The sequence below is a fragment of the Bombina bombina genome, unplaced genomic scaffold (genome assembly GCF_027579735.1).
Source record: "Bombina bombina isolate aBomBom1 unplaced genomic scaffold, aBomBom1.pri scaffold_627, whole genome shotgun sequence".
NCBI classification, from domain to species: Eukaryota; Metazoa; Chordata; class Amphibia; order Anura; family Bombinatoridae; genus Bombina; species Bombina bombina.
Window position 1 is genome coordinate 65,241 of NW_026512012.1, and position 20,797 is coordinate 86,037.

The window sequence follows — 20,797 nt, forward strand, 5'->3', positions numbered from 1 at the left end:
TATTTTAACTAGGTAGTTAGTAAATAGTTAATAAGCATTTACTAACTAGTCTACCTAGTTAAAATAAATACAAACTTACCCGTGAAATAAAAATAAAACCTAAGCTAGCTACAATATAACTATTAGTTATATTGTAGCTAGCTTAGGTTTTATTTCACAGGTATGTATTTAGTTTTAAATATGTATTATTTAGTTAATAATTTAAGTTTAATTTAGCTCTATTGTAATTATGTTAAAGTTAGGGGGTGCTAGGGTTAGGGTTAAGTTAAGGGTTACGGTTAGGGTTACGTTAGGTTTAGGGGTAGGTGTAGGGGTTAATAGTTTAATTTAGATTTTTGCGATGTGGGAGGCCAAAGGTTTAGGAAATAATACCTTTATTTAGTTGCGGCGATGTTGGGGTGCGGCGGAATAGAGGCTAATTACTTCAATATAGTGGCAGCGATGTGGGGTGCAGCGGAATAGGCACTTAGTAGTTTATTCTAGATTAGGCTTTTTTATTTTGGGGTGTTTTTTTGTTTTTTTTTAAAGGGTATTAGAATAGGAATAATTTTTTTTGGGATATTTTTTTTTTGTAATGGTAGTTTTTTTTATTTTTTGTGATTTTAGTGTTTTTTATTTTTTGCAATTTTAGGTTTAAGTGTAAGGCAGCTTAGGTTTTATTTCACAGGTAAGTTTGTATTTATTTTAACTAGGTAGTTAGTAAATAGTTAATAACCATTTACTAACTAGTCTACCTAGTTAAAATAAATACAAACTTACCCGTGAAATAAAAATAAAACCTAAGCTAGCTACAATATAACTATTAGTTATATTGTAGCTAGCTTAGGTTTTATTTCACAGGTATGTATTTAGTTTTAAATATGTATTATTTAGTTAATAATTTAAGTTTAATTTAGCTCTATTGTAATTATGTTAAAGTTAGGGGGTGCTAGGGTTAGGGTTAAGTTAAGGGTTACGGTTAGGGTTACGTTAGGTTTAGGGGTAGGTGTAGGGGTTAATAGTTTAATTTAGATTTTTGCGATGTGGGAGGCCAAAGGTTTAGGAAATAATACCTTTATTTAGTTGCGGCGATGTTGGGGTGCGGCGGAATAGGGGCTAATTACTTCAATATAGTGGCAGCGATGTGGGGTGCAGCGGAATAGGGCTTAAAGGGCCACTAAACCCAAAATCTTTCTTTCATGATTCAGATAGAGAATAGAAATTTAAACAACATTACAATTTACTTCCATTATTTATTTTTCTTCATTTTTTAAAAATCCTTAGTTGAAGAAAAAGCAATGCACATGGTGAGCTAATCACACAAGGCTTCTATGTGCTTTTCATCAAAGAATATCAAGAGAATAAAACAAACTAGATAATATAAGTAAATTAGAAAGATGTTTAAAATTGCATTCTCTTTCTAAATCATAAAAGAAAAATGTTCCTTTAATAACTTTAATATAGTGGCGGCGATATTGGGAGCGGCAGATTAGGGGTTAATAGCTTTATTTAGGTGGCGGCAATATCGGGAGCGGCAGATTAGGGGTTAATAACATTATGTTGGTGTCAGCGATGTCGGGAGCAGCAGATTAGGGGTGTTTAGACGTGAGGTTTATGTTAGGGTGTTAGGTTTAAACGTTAGTTTTTTTCCCCCATAGACATCAATGGGGCTGCGTTACAGAGATTTTCTTTCCGCGATCGCATGTGTTAGATTTTTTTCTGACCCGCTCTCCCTTTTGATTACTATAGGGAAAGCGTGCACGAGCACGTCAAAACAGTGCTTGTTTTTTGTGCGGTATGGAGCTTAAAACCACTATATCACGCACAAGCTGGCTGTTTAAAAACTTGTAATGGCTGCGCTATAGGGGGTTAAATAACGCAACTTTTGTTGCGTTTCTTTATTCCCTATGGCGCGCATAACTCGTAATCTAGCTAATTGTTTGTTAAAGGCCCGGTTCCATTTTGGGGTGAACTGTACACAAAATGTCGACTGCGAGATTCTATGCAAAACACTTCTTATAACTTTTTTTTTTTTACAGGATTTTTACATGTAAACCAAAAATCTAGCCCCTTTTTGCTTAGTATCTTTTTAAGAGACCCGTAAATGAGATTGTGCAATCAAGAACAGGTTTTTATAGATGACGAGCCTCCATGCATGCTAAGTCCAATTTCACAACAATGCATATATTATTGAACTCACAATCATGAATGCTTGTTCTAGATTAAAAGTTCAATAATATATTCATTGTCATATTATAAAGAAGTAAGAGAAATAGAATATGTGTGTACAAATTATCTAAGCTTTTTTTTTAAGTTTGTGTTCTGAATACAACTACTTTTTTGTTTTTAGGCATATGAAGGTGTGCCCTTGTCCACAGGTATTGCTGTAGTTGTCCTTTAAGGTGCTTTATACCACTTTAACATCAAAATTAATACCAGCCAATTATTAAAAACTGTTAGTACTTAGATCAGAGCTACTTACCAATACAGTAAATATGTTCTTAAGCAAATGGATTCCCAAATGGATCCCCAAATAGATTGGAGGAGGTTATTTGATGTTGAGTGGGTTTCTGTAAAGACAAAGATAAAATATGGTATTTTAAATGTGTAAATTTACAGAATATATACATATATATATATATATATATATATATATATATATATACACACACACACACATATATTAAATTAGTAAAATACCTAATGAATAAAAAAAATATAATAAAGTAGTACAATACTCAATGGCCCAAAGGGTAGAGAAAAAAAAATGCAGTAGTACAGTATCCAATTGGTAAAGAAATAAAATGCAGTAGTACAATACCCAATGGTAAAGAAGTAAAATTCAGCAGTACAATACCAAATGGGTACAAAATAAAATGCAGTTGTACAATACAAAATAATTAAAGAAATAAAATTCAGTAGCATAATACCCAATGGGTAAGGAAATAAAATTCAGTAGCATAATACCCAATGGGTAAGGAAATAAAATACAGTAGTACAATACTCAATGGTAAAGACGTAAAATTCAGTAGTACAATACCCAATGGGTAAAAAATAAAATGCAGTATTACAATACTCAATGGGTAAAGAAGAAAAATTCAGTAGTACAATGTTCAATGGGTAAAGAAATAAAATGCAGTAGTACAATACCCAATGGGTTAAAAAATAAAATGCAGTAGTACAATACACAATGGGTAAAGAAATAAAGTTCCGTAGTACAATACCGAATGGGTAAAGAAATACAATTCAGTAGTACAATACCCAATGGGTAAAGAAATAAAATGGTTGTATAAATAAAGTTATTTTAATCATGTACCAAACCACTTTCAGTGATGAAGGAACTCATTAAGTTCATAAAGTCAGTATGCTACAAGAAGACTAAATACAGTGAGGTATTACATCTTTGGAAGTAATTGGACATTTTTTTAAGAATAATAATTGGCAAATGAAAATAAAAATCTGACAAAAAATAAAGATACATACAACAGACTAACCATAACAAACTAATTCAAGAGGAGGTATATGCTTTGTGAAGAAGAGCTTAAAATATTCATACTACTTCCACATCTTGGGCACAAATTATTTTAAAGTTACAATTTTTAAATGATATACTATTAAAGCTTAAATGTTCTTCTCTTTGTGTATTTAACAACTGAAAATTATTCACAAAAAATGTCTATACGAATATGGAAATCACTGCTGCCCACTCACCCTGTGAATAAAAAAACTTTATAGATAGCTACACAACTTTGAAGTCTAAATGAAAGCCTGCAAAACAGGTTCTATAATTTACTACTGTAAATCTGATCTGTATTAAAGTCTTTATAAATAGTGCATGACAATATTGTTTCTACTTTCCATAAGATAAAGCTTTTATAGCTTACATCATTTTTAGACTTTGAAAAAATTCTAAGTTTTCAGACCAGAAATCTAAATTGTTAATTTAAAACAGTATCACATGAATGCATTTAAAATAATTCCCTAGAACAGGGATGGGGAACCTTGGCCCTCCAGATGTTTCAGAACTACATTTCCATTGATGCTTAACTGGACTTCAGAGTGCCTAAGCATCATGGGTAATGTAGTTTGGAAAGCATCCTAAGATTTTGCATGATTTCTCTTCATCACGGCAAGTTTTTGATCATTAGGGACTCTGTGGCTTATGAGTAGGGTGACCATATTGCCGCTTTAAAAAGGGTACACATATGAAAAATACATAAGTCAGGGCTTTTTTCAGAGCTGTTTAAAGAACTGTTTTGTATAAGAACCCTGACATATGTATTTTTCATATGTGTCCTTTTTTTAAGCGGCAATATGGTCACCCTAGTTATGAGATGCCTCTCATAGAAAGTAATAGTGATATATTAGTCACCGAGAATTGCATATGGAGCAACTGTCACATGACAGTTTAAGAAGCTCTGCAGGGTTTGCAGCAAAAACAAAAATGTATCAGTTAGGACATTCACTATTTCCCTCACACAAGCCAGACCATAACTACACATCACAGAAGGTTGCTCAACAGAGAGGTAGATAGGGATTGACCAGTAGACCATAGGACTAGTTTGTGATTTCCCATTATCCCTCTACATGAGTGATAGTATAGGATCAAGAAATGTAATTTTTTTATAAATGTAAGTCTGCACCACTGGAGTTACCCCAATTAAAAAGCAGACAATTCAGCAAAAGAATACTAATTGTTAACCACTTGACGCTGTTAGGACGTTCCATGCCATTCTAAAAGCGGTGGGCTTAAAGGGACAGTACACACCAATTTTCATATAACTGCATGTAATAGACACTTCTATAAAGAATAAGATGCACAGATCTTCATATAAAAATCCAGTATAAAACGGTTTAAAATCTTTCTTAGAAGCTCTCAGTTTAGCTCTGTTCAAAAGGTAGCTGGAAATCCCACTGCAAGTGGGAAATAAGACACTCCCCCTTATTTTGCATATGAAAAGACCCTTTACACAAACAGGAGCAAGCTGGAGTAGGTATCTGACGGTATTCACATAAAACTTTGGGGCTTGATTAGGAGTCTGAAAATCAGAGCAATGTTATTTAAAAATAGGCAAAACTATACATTTTTTTAACCCCTTAACGACCAAGGACGTACGCCACACGTCCTCAAAAAAAATACAGTTAATGACCGAGGGCGTGTGGCGTACGTCCTTGGTCTGGAAAGCAGCTGGAAGCGATCCTGCTCGCTTCCAGTTGCTTTCCGGTTATTGCAGTGATGCCTCGATATTGAGGCATCCTGCAATAACCTTTTTTAGCAATCCGGTGCAGAGAGAGCCACTCTGTGGCCCTCTCTGCACCGGACATCACCGGCTAAATCCGTTGGTGGGTGGGAGCCGGTTCGGGAGGTGGGTGGCGGCCATCGATGGCCCTGATGATGTGGAGGGGGTGGGATCGTGGGCGGGGGTGATCGGAGGTGCGCACCGGCGCGCGCGCACGGGAGGGCGGGGGCGGGCGCATGCACGGGGAGGGAGTGGGTGGGAACCGCTACACTACAGAAAAGTTATGTATTAAAAGTTTTGAATAGTAACATATTTATATAAAAATGCATTAGTCAGGGGGTGGGGGAATTGTCTGGGGGGGGGGGGAAGCTACACTACAGAAAAAGAACATAGCAATAAAAAAAACCAATTTTTCTTGCAAACTGGGTACTGGCAGACAGCTGCCAGTACCCAAGATGGCCCCCAAAAAGGCAGAGGGGGGGGTTAGAGAGCTGTTTTGGGGGGGTACCAGGGAGGTTGAGGGCTAAGGGGGATCCTACAAAGTAGCATATGTAAATATGCTAAAAAATTTATTAAAAAAACAAAAACAAAACTTTTATTTTAGTACTGACAGATTTTCTGCCAGTACTTAAAATGGCGGGGACAATTGTGGTGTGGGGGAGGGAAGGGAGCTGTTTGGCAGGGATCAGGGGGTCTGATGTGTCAGGTGGGAGGCTGATCTCTACACTAAAGCTAAAATTAACCCTGCAAGATCCCTACAAACTACCTAATTAACCCCTTCCCTGCTAGCCATAATACACGTGTGATGCGCAGCAGCACTTAGCGGCCTTCTAATTACCAAAAAACAACGCCAAAGTCATATAAGTCTGCTATTTCTGAACAAAGGGGATCCCAGAGAAGCATTTACAACCATTTGTGCCATAATTGCACATGCTGTTTGTAAATAATTTCAGTAAGAAACCTAAAATTGTGAAAAATTTAGCGTTTTTTTAATTTGATTGCATTTGGCGGTGAAATGGTGGCATGAAATATACCAAAATGGGCCTAGATCAATACTTGGGGTTGTCTACTACACTACACTGAAGCTAAAATTAACCCTAGAAGCTCCCTACATGCTCCCTAATTAACCCCTTCACTGCTGGGCATAATACACGTGTGGTGCGCAGTCGCATTTAGCAGCCTTCTAATTAGTAAAAAGCAAAACCAAAGCCATATATGTCTGCTATTTATGAACAAAGGGGACCCCAGAGAAGCATTTACAACCATTTATGCTATAATTGCATAAGTTGTTTGTAAATAATTTCAGTGAGAAACCTAAAGTTTGTGAAAAAAAATTGTGAAAAAGTGAACAATTTTTTTTATTTGATCGCATTTGGCGGTGAAATGGTGGCATGAAATATACCAAAATGGGCCTAGATCAATACTTTGGGATGTCTTCTAAAAAAAATATATACATGTCAATGGATATTCAGGGATTCCTGAAAGATATCAGTGTCCCAATGTAACTATCGCTAATTTTGAAACAAAGTGGTTTGGAAATAGCAATGTGCTACTTGTATTTATGGCCCTATAACTTGCAAAAAAAGCAAAGAACATGTACACATTGGGTATTTCTAAACTCAGGACAAAATTTAGAAACTATTTAGCATGGGTGTTTTTTGGTGGTTGTAGATATGTAACAGATTTTGGGGGTCAAAGTTAGAAAAAGTGTGTTTTTTTTCATTTTTTCCTCATATTTTATATTTTTTTTTTTAGTAAATTATAAGATATGATGAAAATAATGGTATCTTTAGAAAGTCCATTTAATTGCGAGAAAAACGGTATATAATATGTGTGGGTACAGTAAATGAGTAAGGGGAAAATTACAGCTAAACACAAACACCACAGAAATGTAAAAATAGCCTTGGTCCCAAACAGACAGAAAATGGAAAAGTGCTGTGGTCATTAAGGGGTTAAAAAACAAAACGTTATGGGATATATAAATAGATAATCTGCAAAACATTTATGCAAAGAAAAAATGAGTGCATAATGTCCCTTTGCCTTTAGGGTGGCATGGAACGTCCTAACTTTTCTGGCGTCCCGCTCCATCCTGAAAACAAATGGCGCTTTATCTAAATGGGGGACGTGCCTAGTAAAGCAGGCAGTTCCCCAGGAGCCAATCAGCTCAGTTTTTTTAAACACATGATTGCAGTGACGATCATGTGCTTCGTTTTCCTTTTCTTTTTTTTTATGATTGGAACTCTGACTGATGGGGTTAACCAAAGATCAGTTTTGTAAGCACAAACTTAAAGGGTCTACTATTCTACTATTTTATTTTTTCTAAAGATAGATAATGCCTTTACTACTCATTCCCCAGCTTCGCATAACAAAGAATGTTAAATTAATACACTTTATAACCTCTGTTTCTAAGCCCCTGCAGGCTGCCTTTTATCTCAGTGCTTTTTAATAGCTTTTTACAACCAGTGCTAGTTAATATGTGCCATATAGATAACATTCAGCTAGATTACGAGTTTTGCTTTATGAGTGAAAAAGCATCGTTATGCTTCATAACGGTGCTTTTTCTCTAACGCCGCTATTACAAGTCTTGCAGGTATAGTTGTACCGCACACCTTTTTGGCTGTCACGCAACATCAGTACCGCACTTTAAAAAAAGTCCTTTTTCAATGGGACTCCCATAGCGCCGTTATTACGAGTTTTGCTGTGAGGCCAAAAAGTGAGCAGTACAGCCTAAAATGACAAGATCCGTACCGCCATCTAAAGTCAGCAGTTATGAATTTTACGCTACAAATCTGTAGCATAAAACTCATAACTAAACTGATAAAAAGTTCACCAAACACCCATAAACTACCTATTAACCCCTAAACCGTGGCCCTCCCGCATCGCAAACACAAACATAAAATGATTAACCCCTAATCTGCCGCGCCGGACATCGCCGCCACTTAAAAAATGTATTAACCCCTATTCCGCCGCTCCCCAACATCGTCACCACTATAATAAACCTATTAACCCCTAAACCACCGCCCTCCCGCATCGTAAACACTATTTAAATATTATTAACCCCACACCTCCACAATAATAAACCTATTAACCACTAAACCGCAAGCCCCCCACAACAAAATATACTAAAATAAACTATTAACCCCTAAACCTCTGGCCACCCACATCACTACATAAATATATTAACCCTTAAACCTAACCCTAACGTAACCCTAAGCCTTAGTCTAAACCTAACACCCCCTAACTTAAATATAATTAAAATAAATCTAAATAAAACTTACAATTATTACCTAAATAATTCCTATTTAAATCGAAATACTTACCTATAAAATAAAACCTAAGCTAGCTACAAAATAAATGATAGTTACATTGTAGCTAGCTTAGGTATTATTTTTATTTCACAGGTAAGTTTGTATTTATTTTAACTAGGTTGACTAGTTAGTAAATAGTTATTAACTATTTACTAACTACCTAGTTAAAATAAATACAAACTTACCTGTAAAATAAAATCTAACCTGCCTTACACTAAAACCTAACAATACAATAAAATAAATTAAATTAATAAAATAAAATTATCTACATTACAAAAAATAAACACTAAATTACACAAAATAAAAAACAAAATTATCAAAAATAAAAACGAATTACTCCTAATCTAATAGCCCTATCAAAATAAAAAAAGCCCCACTAAAATAAAAAAAAAACCTAGCCTACACTAAACTACCAATGGCCCTTTAAAGGGCCTTTTGCTGGGCATTGCCCCAAAGAAATCAGCTCTTTTACCTGTAAAAAAAAAATACAAACAACCCCCCAACAGTAAAACCCACCATCCACACAATCAAACCCCCAAATACAATTCTATCTAAATAAACCTAAGCTAACCATTGCCCTGAAAAGGGCATTTGAATGGGCATTGCCCTTAAAAGGGCAATCAGCCAATAGGATTGAGGCGGCCTTCAAGGTCTAAGAAATTAACATATGAACCTCCTAGGTTTAGCTTTCAACTAAGAATACCAAGAGAACAAAGCAAAATTGGTGATAAAATTAAATTGGAAAGTTGTTTAAAATGACATGCCCTATTTGAAACATGAAAGTTTTTTATGACTTTACTGTCCCTTTAATGCTTGCCAAGGGGTCTTCGGCCATAGGAGCAGCACAGGAGCACACTGGGTGCTCAACTTCAACTGTGTTTTTAATTACATTTTTTTTAAAAATAAAATACCCTGATAAAACAGTATTTTATTTTTCTGCTAAAATGTCCAATTAATATTAACCAGCCTTGTCGATTAGTTAGTGTAAGAAGTAACCTTTAATCCTATCAATTATTAAAAAGCAATAAAAATTGAAAAGGCATACAACCAAATGCAGCCTGTATTAGTAAATGAAAATAAAAATACCAGCTGGAAAAATTGTAAAAGTAATAGTCCCAGTGCTAAGCCCTCACTGATATACATGAAAATAACTAGATTTCTAAATTTCTTAGTACTACAACATTTTCTGAACAATCACTGTTTCCTTTGGTGAGAACTATCTGTTTCTTTGGCAATATAATAGAAGCTTCAGTTTTATTGAAGGTGGAAATACTAATATTTATTGTACTTAGGAAAAGGTATTACAAAGCCAGCATCTGAGTTCAGACTACAAATAAGTACTAATTACCTTTTCCTGGAACCCTCTAACATTTGCATATGGCTTTATCAATGGGGTCAACATACCCACTTGACAGTTTAAAGATATGCTCAAATAAACATACCTTAGGCTATTGGTTATTTAATTCGTCATTTAAATGTAAGGGTCAATCATCATTTACTTTTGGAAATTACACCCCATATTCTTTTGATTGTAATTACTGTCAATCACAAAGATCACCAATCAGATTATGGTATAAGAGAAGCCTACAACATTCACTGAATACTGCATCATTACTTGAGTTTTTATTTTACTGACTAACTATTAGTCTTGTTAAATACTGTTCAAAAGATACATTTGATTTGTTTTTAGAATGTACACTGGCAGAATCCCAGGAAAATAATATAATGATTTTTACAATTATTTATTTCTCAGTATCATGTCATCTATTTCTTCCACATTGTTGTATTAAATTGGAATTTGAGAAATTAGTTCCTCTTTTTCCTAAACTGTAATCTGATTGATGATTTTTTTAATTTTAGTTATAACCAAAAGAATGTGATTAGACCTTAGATCTGAGCTACAGAAGAGGCAACCAATCCAGGTTTAAGAAGAGCTCACTTGAACATATAAATGACCTGTAAAGAAGTAGTATCAGCCTTTGGCAAAGCCTTGGACGAGATACTGTATGTCATGGTGGGACATAACATTCATTTTTCCTTGTTTATTATACCAATACCTACGTAAATATTTGTATTTTAATCATCAATAAAATGAAAGCTTCTAGTATAGTGTTCTGTTGGCCTATTACTCTCATTGTTTCAGCTGAATTCTCAATGTGCGTGTAAATTGTGTGCACTTATTAACATTCTTTTGTTTCAGACTGCATTGCCATATTCCTTATGGTAACAAATTGTGAATAAAAACATAATTAGACAGAGGCACTTCATTATTTCCCCAAAATGTGACACCATTGAACTTCTAGCTAAAACAATACACATTTTCTTTGTTTTATGGGTTTATACCATATGATGTGATTCTCCTATTGTGTTTAATAATATTTAAAATATTTAAGTAATTATAGTTAAAGGGACATGAAACCCAAATTTTTTCTTTCATGATTTAGACAGAGCATACAATTATAAACAACTTTCTAATTTACTTCTATTATCTATTTTGCTTCATTCTCTAGATATTCTTTGCTGAAAAGCATATCTAGATATGCTTAGTAGCTGCTGATTGGTAGCTGCACATAGATGCCTCCTCTGATTGGTTCACCGTGTGCATCGCTATTTCTTCATTAAAGTATATCTAAATAATTAAGCAAATTAGGTAATAGAAGTAAATTGGAATGTTGTTTAAAATTATATTCTCTACCTTAATCATGAAAGAAATTGTTTGAGTATAGTGTCCCTTTAAGTTCATCCTGTTATTGGTTAATATAATCTTTTATAGCATGTACTGCAAGACGTCCAAAAGTTGTCTCCTACACCATACCTCCTATGCAGTACTGTCCATGTTCTGAATGAGGTCCAAGAGAGTTATTACATTTTGAAGCATTCGTTATAACAATTTATTCACAGTTTATTTTGGTATCCCATAAAATAAGTGAGGTTGTTGTTTCTTGGCCTAAATGCCGTTGATTTAATTTCTGCTAATGTTGATCCCCACAGCATGAGTCAACTCTTGCTTGAACAATTTACAATATCCACTGTTTAGTTCAATATCTCATATTTGCTACTTGCTAGTTACTCCAATTATTAATTACCCCAACTCCTATGATACAGACTTCACAGAGTTTATAAGTGCTGCTATCAGTTGATATGATCCTTTTGTCATACAATAGTTAATTTAGAGTATATTTCCATTTTCACACTTATCTAGGGTCCATAAGTGGCCCCCTGTGTTCTTTCCCTTATATTATTAACCCTTATTTCCTAAATATATATCTGGAGGTCCATGAGTGGCCATTTTTTTCATGTGGGAAACTCATACTACTGTAAATAATACAATATCTTAAAGCGTTAAATGTATCCTGTTTATGCAAAAAAATCTGAGGTATTATTCTAGTTGTAGAATACAGGTAATATTTTTTTTAAAATGTATCTAACTTGTACTGTACTGTTTTATTTTTCAACATCAATAAAAAAAGAGGGAAAAAAAACACATTACAATCACAGGTAGTTGGTAGTGTAGGGAATATGGGTTTGGCCATCAAAAAACAATTGCTATAGTAAGTGGATAAGAATAGCATGAGCTAGAAATGTCTACGTATACAGGATATATGGGAGTGCACACTGCTCATACACAGGATTCAGCAACCCTAATATACACAAATAATTACAAAGGTGTAGGCTTTTGGTGTAATTTACTTAGAATAAGAAGGTTAAAGAAGAGATCACTCTGAATTTAGATACCAGAACAGTACAAATTCTACATGGAATGGGTCTTTATATAAGTTTAAAACAACCATTCAATTCAAAGTTTAGGTGATAGACAGGTCTCACATCTATTGTAAATATTAGCTACCTCACAGCTGTATTTTACAAGGCAACAAATGAAAAATTGTTGTGTCAAGTGTTCTGTGCCGGGCTTAGGTTTTAACACAAGTTATCAGACATGCATTTTGCCTGATCCCCTGCACATTCTTATATATTTCACTCTGGTGGATGATCTAGGGAGGTGGACAAAGGTATGTTTAATCAATTTAATTGTTTAATTATTGTAAATAAATGTAAAAGGGAAAAGATACAAATATAGTGTAATACAGCTTTATCACTTAAAACGTGCACATGTGCCAAATACGTACTCACAGTCGATTGAGCTATCGTAAGCTCAAGTTTAGGGCAATTCTGAATTTGAAGCTCTTAGGTTCAGCTTTCCCACATCTTCCAATGTAGTTTTGAGTCATTTGTAGCAGCTCTGTTTCTCAATATATCCAAGATATATCCATATAAGCATATCTTGGTTATTCTGAGAAGATATCCATTTTAATGTAACAACTGGCATTTACTGTGAACCTCTGAAAAAGCCACTTGGATTTAAGTTGATTGAGGTACTTGTGTTTCTTTTGGCCTAGTAATTGGTGCAGGTTAATATCAAGTGGGCATGAGTGAACAACATCCCTGCGAATCAAGTGAATAGCTCCGCTGTTGCACTTGGCATTGAGGTTGTCCATGTTAGAGCTGATACAAATGACTCAAAACTGCATTGGAGCATAGGAGTCATCCCGGATAGCGATGAGAAAGCTGAACCTGACAGCTTTGAATTCAGGATTGCCCTAAACATGAGTTTAGCTCAAGCTAGTGTGAGTACGCATTAGGCATATGTGCACGTTTTAAAGGACCACTAATTAAGGGACACTCAAGTCAAAATTAAACTTTTATTATTCAGATAGAGCATTTAATTTTAAACAAATTTCCAATTTACTTCAATTAACAAAATGTGCACAGTCTTATTATATATACACTTTTTGAGTCAACTGCTCCTACTGAGCATGTGCAAGAATTCACAGAATAAACCTTTATGCATTTGTGATTGGCTGATGGCTGTCACATGGTACGTATATGCATTTGTGATTGGCTGATAGTTGTCACATGGTACAGGGGGAGTGTAAATAGACATAACTCTTAAAATTGTCAGAAAAATCTACTACTCATTTGAAGTTCAGACTAAGGGGCATATTTATCAATGTGCGAGCGAACATGATACGAAGTAGTGTATCATGTCCGCCGCACATCGATAAATGCTGACAGTATACGCTGTCAGCATTTATCATTGCACCAGCAGTTGTGAACTGCTGGTGCAATGCCGCCCCCTGCAGATTCACGGGCAATCGGCTGCTAGTAGGGGGTTTCAAGCAACCCAATCGCATTCGATCGGGTTGATTTCTGTCCGCGGCCTTCATAACTTCTGTTACCGGCGAGTCTGATAAATATGCCCCTAAGTGCTATTGCATTGTCTTGTTATCAGGCATTTGTTGATTATGCAAATCTACTGTGTTTACTGGTCCTTTACGGTAGAATTGCATGATTAACAAGTACAAAATAAAAAGACAATACAATAGCACTTACTCTGAATTTCAAATAAGCAGTAGATTTTTTTCTAACAAATGTATTTCCTTCTTAATATGAGGAGAGTCCACGGCTTCATTCATTACTTGTGGAATACAGAACCTGGCCACCAGGAGAAGGCAAAGACACCCCAGCTAAAGGCTTAAATACCTCCCCCACTCCCCTCATCCCCCAGTCATTCTTTGCCTTTCGTCACAGGAGGATGGCAGAGAAGTGTCGGAAGATTCGGAGTAGTCTCTTATGGATGGTAGTACTCTTCGAAATGGGACTGGAATTTTAAGTAGTCTTGTCAGCCTCTCAGTGAGAGCATTGATGAATGTTAGGGTCTGGAGATGCAGGGAGAGTCTTTCTTGTGAAATCATCCAGACTCGTATATACTGCTCCTTAAGAAATCAGCGTTGAAGAGTTTCCCTGCCTGCTTCCTACCCCTCAAGTCCATGTCAGGAGCGATGCTACAACACTGTCAAACTTGAGAGGTCGTGTTCCTGTTCCACGGCATAGATTCTGGTAAGATTGTTTCATTTTTTAGATATTTATGATAACGCAAGAAGACAGGGTCATAGTGTGACTCCTTTTACCTGTATATAATCAAGGGTTAATATCTCCAGAAGGGGATTATTGAACAGGGGGGGATTTATACATGATTGCTTTATTGTGTTTTTTGCTGCTCTGGCAATGTGCAAACAGTCAGGTTCTTGTTTCGTTTTGATTAACTGCGCAGTCTGTTTAGTTTGGCGCGGTTTGTCTCGCGTGCAGGGGCAGTCCTGCATGGCACTCCATGTGATCGGGTGTGGCCTCATTATCTTCCTCTTTCCTGACCATAGATTGGAGACAAAGCGGTTTCTCTGTGGGCCTGGGTCATAGGAGGTGATGAGTGCCCCAGCCATTGGGGTATAAAGGTGCCATTTATTTTTTATAGTCCATATTAAAGGCACAAGCTTTGGAGGACTCTGATGCGTTAGATGGTACTCCCTCTTTGCCTAGATGTAATGCCTGTGTTTATTGTGAGGAGGCTATGGTATATCCGCCTGCTCATCTTTGTTCCACATGCCTTGATAAAATAGTGATATCTAAAAAGAACAAGATGTTTAGTACCACTGAGCCGTCCACCTCTGAGGGGTCTCCGTCCCGCGAGGTGCGTTCCCTACAATCATCTCCGATTACACATGCAGCTCCCCAGTGCACTACTATTCCTCCTGTGGGAGGGGCCCTGTGGCCACCAGATTTTGCTGATCAGTTGCAAACGGCGGTGTCTATGGCCTTCAGTTTTTTACCTCGCCCTGCTAAGCGCAAGAAAAAGGTTAAACATTGCTATCCTTCCCAGGGGTCATCTACTCCGTTGGATGTATCTGAGACAAGATTATCCGCTGATGAAGAAGACTCTTCGGAGGACTCTGTCTCTGGGTCAGAATATGCGGCCTCTAAACCTCCGGCTGTGGATGAACCAGACTTTAGGTTTAGGATTGAGCACTTACGCTTTTTTTATTAAAAGAGGTGTTGGCTACACCAAAGGTTCCTGAACTAAATTTAACCAAGGAACCTTCTATTCTTAAGCTTGATAAAGTTTCGGACAGGGTAGTGCCCCAAACTTTCCCGGTTCCTGTAAAGATGACAAATATTATTAAGAATGAATGGGAGAGAGTTGGATCTTCTTTCTCCCCTTCTTCTTCGTTTAAGAATTTTTTTCCAGTTCCCGACTCTCAGCTAGAATTGTGGGGGTCTATCCCTAAGGTGGATGGAGCTATCTTCATGCTCGCTAAGTGCATCACTATCCCACTAGAGGATAGTTTGTTGTTTACGGAGCCCATGGATAAGAAATTAGAGACCCTGTTAAGAAATATGTTTCAGCACACGTGGTTCTTATTTCAGCCTGCAGCGGCGGTCGTTGTGAAGGCGGGAGCCGCTACCTATGGATGTGACTCTTTATCAGATATGATCGAGGTGGTAACTCCACTCGAAGAGATACAGCAATGAATTAAGCCCCTGAGGGTAGCTAATTCGTTTATCTGTGATGCAAATATGCAGATTATTCGCTTGAATGCCAGGACATCAGGCTTTTCTGTTCAGGCCCGGAGGGCCCTGTGGTTGAAGTCATGGTCTGCTGACATGACGTCCAAGTCTAGATTACTCTCCCTTCCATTAAAGGGAAAGGTTCTTTTTGGTCCAGGCCTGGACTCTATCATATGCATGGCCCTAATTTTCGTCCCTTTCGTTTGGTCAAGTCCTAATGAGAGCAGCCTGCCGCGAAGCCCAAGCAGTCCAAGGGATCTTGGAAACCTTCTCAGTCTTGGAATAAAGCCAAGCAAAACAAGAAGCCCGCCGAGACAAAATCGGCATGAAGGGGCGGCTCCCGATCCATCTCTGGATCGCAAAAGGGGCAAACTATCTCTTTTCACGGAGGCTTGGATGAGAAACATGCAGGATCCTTGGGTTCTAGAAGTCATTGCCCACAGTTACAGGATAGGTTTCAAATCTCACCCTCCCAGGGGTAGATTCCTATTGTCAAATCTATCTTCAAAACCAGAGAAACGAGATGCCTTTCTAGAGTGCATGAGGGATCTCTCCTCTCTAGGAGTACCAGTACCTCTAGCAGAGAGAGGTCTAGGGTACTATTCAAACCTTTTCCAAAGAAGGAGGGTACGTTTCGTCCCGATTCTAGACCTAAAGTGCTTAATCAAGTTTCTGTCTGTCCCATCATTCAAGATGGAGACAATAATGTCAATTCTGCCCTTAGATCAAGAAGGACAGTTCATGACTATGACAGACTTGAAGGACGCTTACCTTCATGTACCGATATACAAGGATCACTTCAAGTTTATAAGATTCACTTTTCTGGACCAGCACTTCCAGTTTGTAGCTCTTCTCTTTGGTCTGGCTACTGCTCCAAGAGTCTTTATGAAGGTTCTGGGAGCTCTGCTTGCGGTGGCGAGATCCAGAGGTATTGCAGTAGCGCCTTATCTGGACCACATACTGGTCCCGGCTCCATCTTGCCGGCTGGCAGAGGACCATACGAGAGCTCTTCTACTTATTCTTTGATCTCATTGGTGGCTCTGTCCAGATCGGCTGTCCCAGGGGACATCCTTCTTGAGACCATCCTGGGAGATTGTGACTACGGACGTGAGCCTCTCAGGATGGGAAGCTGTTTGGGGTGCCAGGAAGGCACAGGACAGGTGTTCCGATCAACATCTTGGAACTTCAAGCGATCTTCAATGCTCTGAGGGATTGGCCCCTCCTGGGGTCATCCCAGTTCATCAGATTCCAATCGGACAACATTACCTCGGTGGCTTACATCAACCATCAGGGGAGAACAAGAAGCTCCTTAGCCATGAGTGAAGTATCTCGGATTCTGTAATAGGCAGAGACCCACAACTGTTCGCTGTCAGCGATCCACATTCCGGGTGTGGACAACTGGGAAGTGGATTTTCTCAGCAGACAATAGTTTCATCCGGGGGAATGGTCTCTTCACCCCAAGGTGTTAGGGGAGATTTGCAAAAGATGGCGGACACCGGAGATAGATCTCATGGTATCCAGACTCAACATCAAGCTACCCAGATACGGGTCGCGGTCCTGGGATCTCCAGGCAAAACTGTCAGATGCCTTAGCAGTGCCTTGGGGGTTCAACCTAGTCTACATATTTCCTCCATTACCACTTCTACCTCGAGTAGTGGCCTGCATCAAGCAGGAGCAAGCTTCAACTATCCTGATTTCTCCGTCGTGGATGAGAAGGATGTGGTTTGGGGAACTGGTGGGGATGTCATTGTCTCCTCCATGGAGGTTGCCCTGTCGCAGAGATCTGCTTATACAGACTCTTTTTGTGCATCAAAATCTAGATTCTCTGAGGCTGACTATGTGGAGATTGAACGCTTAGTCCTAGCCAAGAGGGGGTTTTCAGAGAGTCTGATTGATACTCTCATTCAAGCCAGGAAGTCGGTCACCCGACTCATCTATCATAAGGTATGGAGGACCTACTTATTCTAGTGTAAGGCTTGTGGGTATCCCTGGCATAAGGTCAAGGTATCCAGGATTATTTCTCTCCTCCAGGATGGTCTGGAGTAGGAACTTACCGCCAGTTCCTTAAAGGGACAGATTTTGGCTCTATCTGTGTTGTTACACAAGAAGCTCGCTAAGCTTCCTGATATTCAATCTTTTGTTCAGTCTCTGTCTAGAATCAGTCCTGTGTTTAGATATTCTGCTCCTGCTTGGAGTTTAAATCTGGTTCTAAAAGGTTTGCAGAGGACTCCGTTTGAGCCCATGCACTCAGTTGACATTAAATTACTGTCTTGGAAGGTTCTTTTTCTACTGGCTATTGCTTTGGCACGCATAGTCTCTGAGATGGCGGCCTTGCAATGTTAGCCCCCTTACCTAGTTTTTCATGCTGATAAGGCTGTTCTTCGCACTGGGTTTTCTCCCTAAGGTTGTTTCTGATAGCAACATCAATCAGGAGATTGTGGAGATTCTTCGAAGGAACGGTTACTTCATAATTTGGATGTGGTTCAAGCTTTGAAATTCTATCTTCAGGCTATGAAGGATTTCAGACAGACTTCAGCATTGTTTGTTGTCTATTTGGGGGAAGCACAAAGGGCAGAAGGCTTCTTCCACTTCCCTATCTTTTTGGCTGAGGAGCATGATTTGTTTAGCTTATGAGACAGCGGGACATAAGCCTCCTCAGAGGATTACGGCTCACTCAAATAGAGCTGTGGCTTCTTCTTGGGCCTTCAAGAATGAGGCCTATATGGAGCAGATTTTTAAGGCGGCTACCTGGTCCTCCTTACATACTTTTTCAAAGTTTTACAAATTTGATGTTTTTGCTTCGGCGGAAACAGCTTTTGGGAGAAAAGTCTTGCAGGCTGTGGAGCCATTCAGTTTTCTCTAGAGCTTGGGTATTTTTTTCCCCACATGTAATGAATGAAGCCCCACTCTCCTCATATTAAGATAAAAAACATAAATTATGCTTACCTGATAATTTCATTTCCATCTGTATGAGGAGAGTCCACGGCCCCCACCTGGTTCTCTGTTGTGCGGACCTAAATTTATTTTATTTTTCTTCTGGCACCATTTATACCCTGATATTTCTCCTACTGTTCCTTGTTCCCTCGGCAGAATGACTGGGGTATGAGGGGAGTGGGGGAGGTATTTAAGCCTTTGGCTGGGGTGTCTTTGCCTCCTCCTGGCAGCCAGGTTCTGTATTCCCACAAGTAATGAATGAAGCCGTGGACTCTCCTCATACAAATGGAAATAAAATGATCAGGTAAGCAAAATGTATGTTTTTTTCGCCTTTTGCTAGCCCCTTGTATCATGAGACAACCATCAGCCAATCACAGACTAGTATATGTATACCCTTTGAACTTGTGCACATGCTCAGTAAGAGTTGGTGCCTCAGAAAGTGTGAATATAAAAAGAAAAATAAGCAAAAATGCAAAATTTCATAAAAGAAGTAAATTGGAAAGTATTTTAAAAAGTGCATGCTCTATCTGAATCATGAAAGTTTAATTTTGACTTCAGTGTTCTTTTAAGTGATATAGCTGTATTATACTATATTTTTATTTTTTTACCCTTTTTTAAGAGCATCTGTCGCAGTACGAATTTCACTACAATTTGTATTTATATATACTGTATATATATCCTTTGGATCACATTTATTTAGGAGTATATTTTTAGAGTGTGTTTTTTTCTGTTATTTTATTATTTATGTTTAATTACTGGCCACATAATTGTTCTTTGCTTATTTTATTACCTATTGTTCTTTCTCTTTATTTGGGAAACCTCAGTTCAAAATATCACGTTAATAGTTGAAGATTTAAAATGGGCCACCTGTAAATTTGTGAAAAACACTGATTACTCAGTGACAGAAGTCTTACCTAATCTTTCCATTTTCCAGAAACCTAGGTTATCTACAAAGTTAAACAATGTGTTTGTTTTTGGGATCAGTTGTCTGTCTAAGGTTAAATTCCACCCAATTTTGTTTAAGGTCCCTCGTCATGCTGGTGATATATGAGCATTACTGCTCCAGAGCTGACTTTACTACACAGGAATCCAACAAAAAGTGCTCTGCAAGCAGTAGTGCAATTAAAGGCTGTAGTAAATAAGACCATTTTATTATAAAGAGGCTCAAAAAAAATAAAAAATAAAAATAGATGACAATTACGTAACAAACAAACAAAAAACTCAGGTAATTATTCCCCTTTATCTTTTTTGTTCTTAGTAATTGGTTTTCTAATCCATCTATTCAAGTCTCTTTAAACTTTTCCAGTACTTTAAACAGTGCTATTTGTGGATAAATTCTGGGAATTGTAACAGTTAAGTAAGATATTTGGCACTAAACAAATAAACAACTTTTTACCCCCCAAAAAAATATTCACTTTGAGATAGCCCATTGAAGTTTCTTAACATATTAACTCTATATTTAGAATATATTTATTGCACTACTGACTCTAGCTAACGAAATGTTAAACACATAGGTAAAGTCCTACTTTGTAACTGCAAGCATTGCAGCTCGCAAATAGACAACAGTCAGTGATTGGTGACTACTACTATGTACAACTAATAATACCAATGATTTGCTGATCATGTCCTGTGGAGCTGCAAAAAAAGTTGACCATATAGGGTCTCATCACAATCTTTCCTTTAATAGTTATCTGCATGTTAAATGTTGCTGATGAGATGAGCCCTTTTCAACTAGGATTTCATGATCAGCCATTTTCATTGTTAATCTGAAGCACTTGTTAAATTATTGGTTTTGGGAAAACAAGGCCCCTATACTTGTGTAAGTCCTGTTTGTTATGATCACATTTTAAATTCTCAATCATTACTGACACATTTCCAGGTGCATTTTTCAGTTATAGAATTTCACAGGACTTAATAACGCCCTGAAAACACTTT

The 20,797-nt window shown here is 37.5% G+C and overlaps 1 protein-coding gene across 1 annotated transcript in view; it reads right to left on the reverse strand.

The window, feature by feature from the left end:
* Nucleotides 1-798: 798 nt before the first annotated feature.
* The window catches only part of LOC128644090 (disabled homolog 2-like), a 168,682-nt gene continuing 148,683 nt past the window's right edge, over nucleotides 799-20,797 (reverse strand). Inside the window, exon 13 of the mRNA XM_053696807.1 lies at nucleotides 799-2,549. Coding sequence (XP_053552782.1) covers nucleotides 2,481-2,549 — 69 coding nt within the window. The 3' untranslated portion in view covers nucleotides 799-2,480. The remainder of the gene's footprint in view (nucleotides 2,550-20,797) is intronic.